Genomic DNA, 4,532 nt, shown 5'->3' with positions numbered 1-4,532 from the left:
TTTTTTTTTGGTTGGGGCTTGTGCCCTAGGAAAGAACAAAAGGGCTTTATGTTCTTTTGGGTTTTTTGCGGCTAGGCTTTAAGCCTTTTTTTATTTTTTTTTGAAAACAACTCTCTAACGAATCCCACTTTTGCTTTTTGTAGAATTTTCAAGCATGTCTTCCTCGAGCCATAAGAATGATGATGGTGTGCCATCGTTGTACCGTCAAGGCGGGTCTTTGAGCAAGGTTGGCTACTTCAAAGCTGCTCACTTCAAGATTAGCTCTGATGATTTGTTTAGAGATTTTCTTGAAGCGTATTGGCATGCCATTCCGTCGGGAGTGCGTGTGAGGCGAGTTAAGGATGGTAATAGTCGGGAATCATGCAGTGGAACTCGGAGAGCCATCAAGTTCCACCTCTACTATTTTGTGTGAGGGTTTACTTTCCCTATGCCGTGTTTCTTCCAAGAAGTGCTTTGTTCCATGAGATGTGCCCTAGCATAATGTTCCCCGAACGCGGTCCGTGTGATGGTGGGATTCCACAATCTAAGCCAATTCTTTGACTTAGATCTAACCGTCAACGAATTTTGGTACTTCTTTGACATTGGTCATATTGGCGGAGTTGGGCAACTGCGATCTCGTCATAAGCTTTTTGATAACTCGAGCAAAGGAGATCATGACTGGGCCAAAGAGACTTTAGAGATAAGTGGAGAATAGGAGTCTGATTCTTCCCCCGAGCTGCGTGTTCCAACGGTCTTCATATCTGGTAAGTAGGCTGCTTAATCTTCTCAGCTGTTTTGCTTTAGTGCCAAGTTACTCTTCAATTTTCTGATTATCTTATACTGTTTTTTGTAGATTTGAAATTTGGCTCAACTCCTAAGGTTTCTCTTGACATGAAGAAAGTACATGTCGCTCTGGGTATCCCTTCCGAATATCCTGAGTGGCGTTGGCTGCTTAGTCCTTTTCGTAGGAAAAAAGTAGGCTACCCCCAAAAAAGGAGATAAAACCGATCAAGACAGATGCGATGACTCGTCCTATCACTGTGGTGGAGCCTGCTATCAATGAAGGTGGGAAAAGGAAACATTCCCCGCCTGCTCAAGAGATGCCTGCTGAAAAGAAACCGAAGATGGCTCACGGGGATTCTCCGGCTGCTCAAGAAATACCTGTTGAGAAGAAACCAAAGATTGATTCTGCTACTTGTGATGGTTTATCAATTGTTCCCAAGATTATGATTGACTTGACCTCCTCTAAGGGCGAGAAAGAAAGAATTGCTAGATTTGTGTCGGTAACGCCTATTGCTCTGAAGGCTGCTAGCTCGATTGCTGAAAGGATTGCCCAGCGTAGAAGTTCCTCCGTGCCTCTGGTGCCAAAGTTTATGCCAAAGCGTTTGTCTGAGGCTAAGTCTGGCTCACCTTTGGAGAGGCTTGCTACTATGAAGAGTGATAAGGTGCCCCTACCTGCTAAAGTGGCACAAAAACCTGCTTCCTCCCTTGCTGCAACCAACTCGTCTGCTGATAAGAAGGAAACTGGTCATTTAAGCAGGCTTGAAGAATCCACCAAGGCTGTTTTTAGGGAAGCTGCTGAGATTTGCGTGCTTTTGAAGCCAGATCTACTTGAAGACATGGATTTATGTGCCAAGTTTGTTGATGGCGTCAAGGAGATTGTTGGTCTGAGTCTTTTCGCGAAGCACACACCCGAGTATAGGAAGACTGCTCTGTTAGCCATGATGCAGAAAACAACAATTCTGGCAACCGAGTCTATGCTCCTTGACTAAGAGGATACCAAGACTGCTAAAAAGATGGCAAAAACCATGGCTGCCGAAGCTTACTCCTCGGTCGAAAAAATCAAGAAATTGGAATATGAGCTGCTACTTTGAATGGATCTAACATTTCTGCCCCCACTTCTGCAACTTAAAGTTGCTCGCCAAGAGATCATGGATTTGAAGACTAGGCTTGATGTGATCCAAGTAAAGTATGAAAGTGCAGAGAAGGAAATCGAGCATTACATACCTTAGATTCAAGACCTTGAGTGTTCCATATCTGAATTTCACTCCATTGCTTATGCAAAGGATGAAGAATTGATTGCTACTTACAACCAAGTGATCCACTTCCAAAAAAGGTTGTTGATAGGCTTGAGCCTTAAATGTTGGAACTTCAAAGTGCTTTAAAGACCAACGACAATCTGAAGAAGGAAATTGAGGAGTTGCAGCGGGTTCGTGCTTGCTTGCTTGAGGAAAATGAGCAGTTGAAGGGTGAGAAGGCTGGGTTCGAGGCTTCGCTTACTCAGAGTCAAGCCGATTTCTACAAGTTGGGCTATGTAGATCATCTCTATGGGCGGTCGTCTGACTTTGAGTTTTCCAGTAAAGACTTCAAGAAATTCTCTATTTCTCCAGAAGACTTGCTCGCTTTTCGTTTTGAGTATTCTGTTGGTGAAGTAGTTGGAGAAGTTGGTGCCCAGGCTGGGGCAGCCGAGGGTAAAGAGTTGGAGGCTGCCGCTGCTGAGAACATTAAGGCTGCTGAAGGTGTGGTGACTGAGTAGTTGTGAGATGTCCAAGCTATTGAAGAGTAGTCTTCTAGGTAGCCTTTAGGATTTTCTTTGTTTTCTTTTGTTGCTTTTGCTTGAACTCATTCGATATTTGCTAGTTGTTTATCAATTTTGCTATAAAATTTAATAAACTTGCTTCCTTTGCTTTTCCCCATCTTTGCTTCTTTTTTGTCCATGCCCAAACCTTTAGACCTTATAGACCAGTGGCAGGAGTGCAACTTTTCTATAAACAGACAAGCCTGCGCAGCTGTAGGTATTGGTGTAGAACTTTTGCAAAGTTGTTTATCCATAGGGTTGGCAACCGGATGTCTTACTTACAGAATCAGACGAATCCGTGTAACCATTAGGCAGTTAACCTTGGCTTTTTCCAATTCCGTAGGTTGTGTAGCAAGTATCACAACACTTTAGGATTTGGTATAGGTTGTTCTGCGTTTGGCAAAGGTGAAGCTTATCGACTACGTAGCATGTCAGCAGTGGATAAAATCTTCGTGTATGCACGCTAGCTTGTTTAACCTTTCACAAGAATGTGCGGTTGCATAAGTCTAGCGTGGTTTTACTGCTCGAAGGGCAAGTCGTAAGCAGTCTTCCAGAAATCCGTAGGCTACCTTAGTGCACTCGGTAGCAGCTTTAGGTTTCCAGGGTAGCCGCCCATAAGGTGTACTGCGTAATGTGCCCTCTCCGTCTCTAGAGCCCGGTTCTCTATGGATTAGGCCAAGAGACCCAAAATCCTTCAACTAGCTAAGCCTTGAAAAATACCATTGTGGCTATTTCTAGGTATACTAGGGCAGCCAGGCTCATCCACGTCTAGATATTCAGAGTGTTAAGTTTATCTTCCCGCTTTGGAGAGCATGGTTGGTCCCTCGGGGGGTGCAATTCCTGCGGTAAGTCCTAGAAGATAGTGCGATATTCTTTTGACGTACAGGAAAGATAAGTTGTTGTAAACATGCAGTCGAGCCAAGTTGCAAATTACTTTTGAATTCTTTATTGAAAAATGAACAAAATGAGCGAATAACTTAGCTGCAAAAGACTGCATGATGACTGGATAGTCTTCGGCTTACGAGGTGGTGCCCGTTGAGCTGCTTGAGTCTTCGGGTCTTGATATAGTGGGAAGTCGCACATGGTATTTCCTTAAATTGTAAGGGTTCCATTGCTTTTTGATCTCTTTATCATTCATAGTGGCAATGGTAAAGCTACCCTTGCCGCCTACTCTGCTAATCTTGTAAAGACCTTCCCAAATGGGATCTATGTTTTTCGAGCCTTCTCTGCGAGCAGTGATGAAGGCCTTTCTCATGACTAGATCTTCGGGTTGGAACTGTCGGATCTTGGCCCTTTTATTGTAGCTGGAAAAGAGCTGCTACTGGTAAGCTGCGATGCGGGTGATAGTCTGTTCACGCCTCTCTTCTGCCATATCTAAGTCTGTGGCCATCTCTTTACTATTATGCTCAATGCTTGGCAACAGAGTGTTGATGCTTGGCACGATGATGTTGGGAGGAATGATTGCTTCCGAACCAAATGCTAAAGAGAAAGGAGTTTCACCGGTCGCTCGTCTTTTGGTGGTGCGATATGCCCATAAACATCCGGGGAGCTAATCTGGCCATTTTCCCTTTTTATCGGTGAGGGATTTCTTGATGCAATCAAGGATCGTCTTGTTGGATGCTTCGGCCTGCCCATTACCTTGAGGTTATCTTATAGTGGACATATGTTGTTTGATGTCGTATTTTTGGAAGAACTTCACCAAATCTTTTCCCACAAATTGCGGGCCGTTGTCGATGACGATGGACTGGGGGATGCCAAATCAGCAAATGATGTTCCTCCATATGAAGTGCTCTAAGTCCGTCTGAGTCGTGGTCATCATAGGTTCTGCTTCTACCCATTTGGTGAAATAGTCGGTTGCCACGATCATCATGCATATGTCCCTAGTAGCAGGCGACATAGGCCCTACTAGGTCAATTGCTCATTGCATGAATGATGTGAAAATTAACTTGACACTCAAATTAAACCCTATTGAATA

The 4,532-nt window shown here is 44.1% G+C and overlaps 1 protein-coding gene across 1 annotated transcript; it reads left to right on the top strand.

Annotated features, from left to right (window-relative positions):
* Positions 1-1,103: 1,103 nt before the first annotated feature.
* On the top strand, positions 1,104-1,751 carry LOC126602809 (uncharacterized). The gene has a single exon (XM_050269665.1). It carries the CDS (start codon positions 1,104-1,106, stop codon positions 1,749-1,751), a length of 648 nt encoding a protein of 215 aa, XP_050125622.1.
* The last annotated feature ends 2,781 nt before the right edge of the window (positions 1,752-4,532 follow it).

Source organism: Malus sylvestris, chromosome 15 (assembly GCF_916048215.2).
Source record: "Malus sylvestris chromosome 15, drMalSylv7.2, whole genome shotgun sequence".
Taxonomy (NCBI): Eukaryota; Viridiplantae; Streptophyta; class Magnoliopsida; order Rosales; family Rosaceae; genus Malus; species Malus sylvestris.
This window is presented reverse-complemented; position numbering and strand designations above follow the sequence as displayed.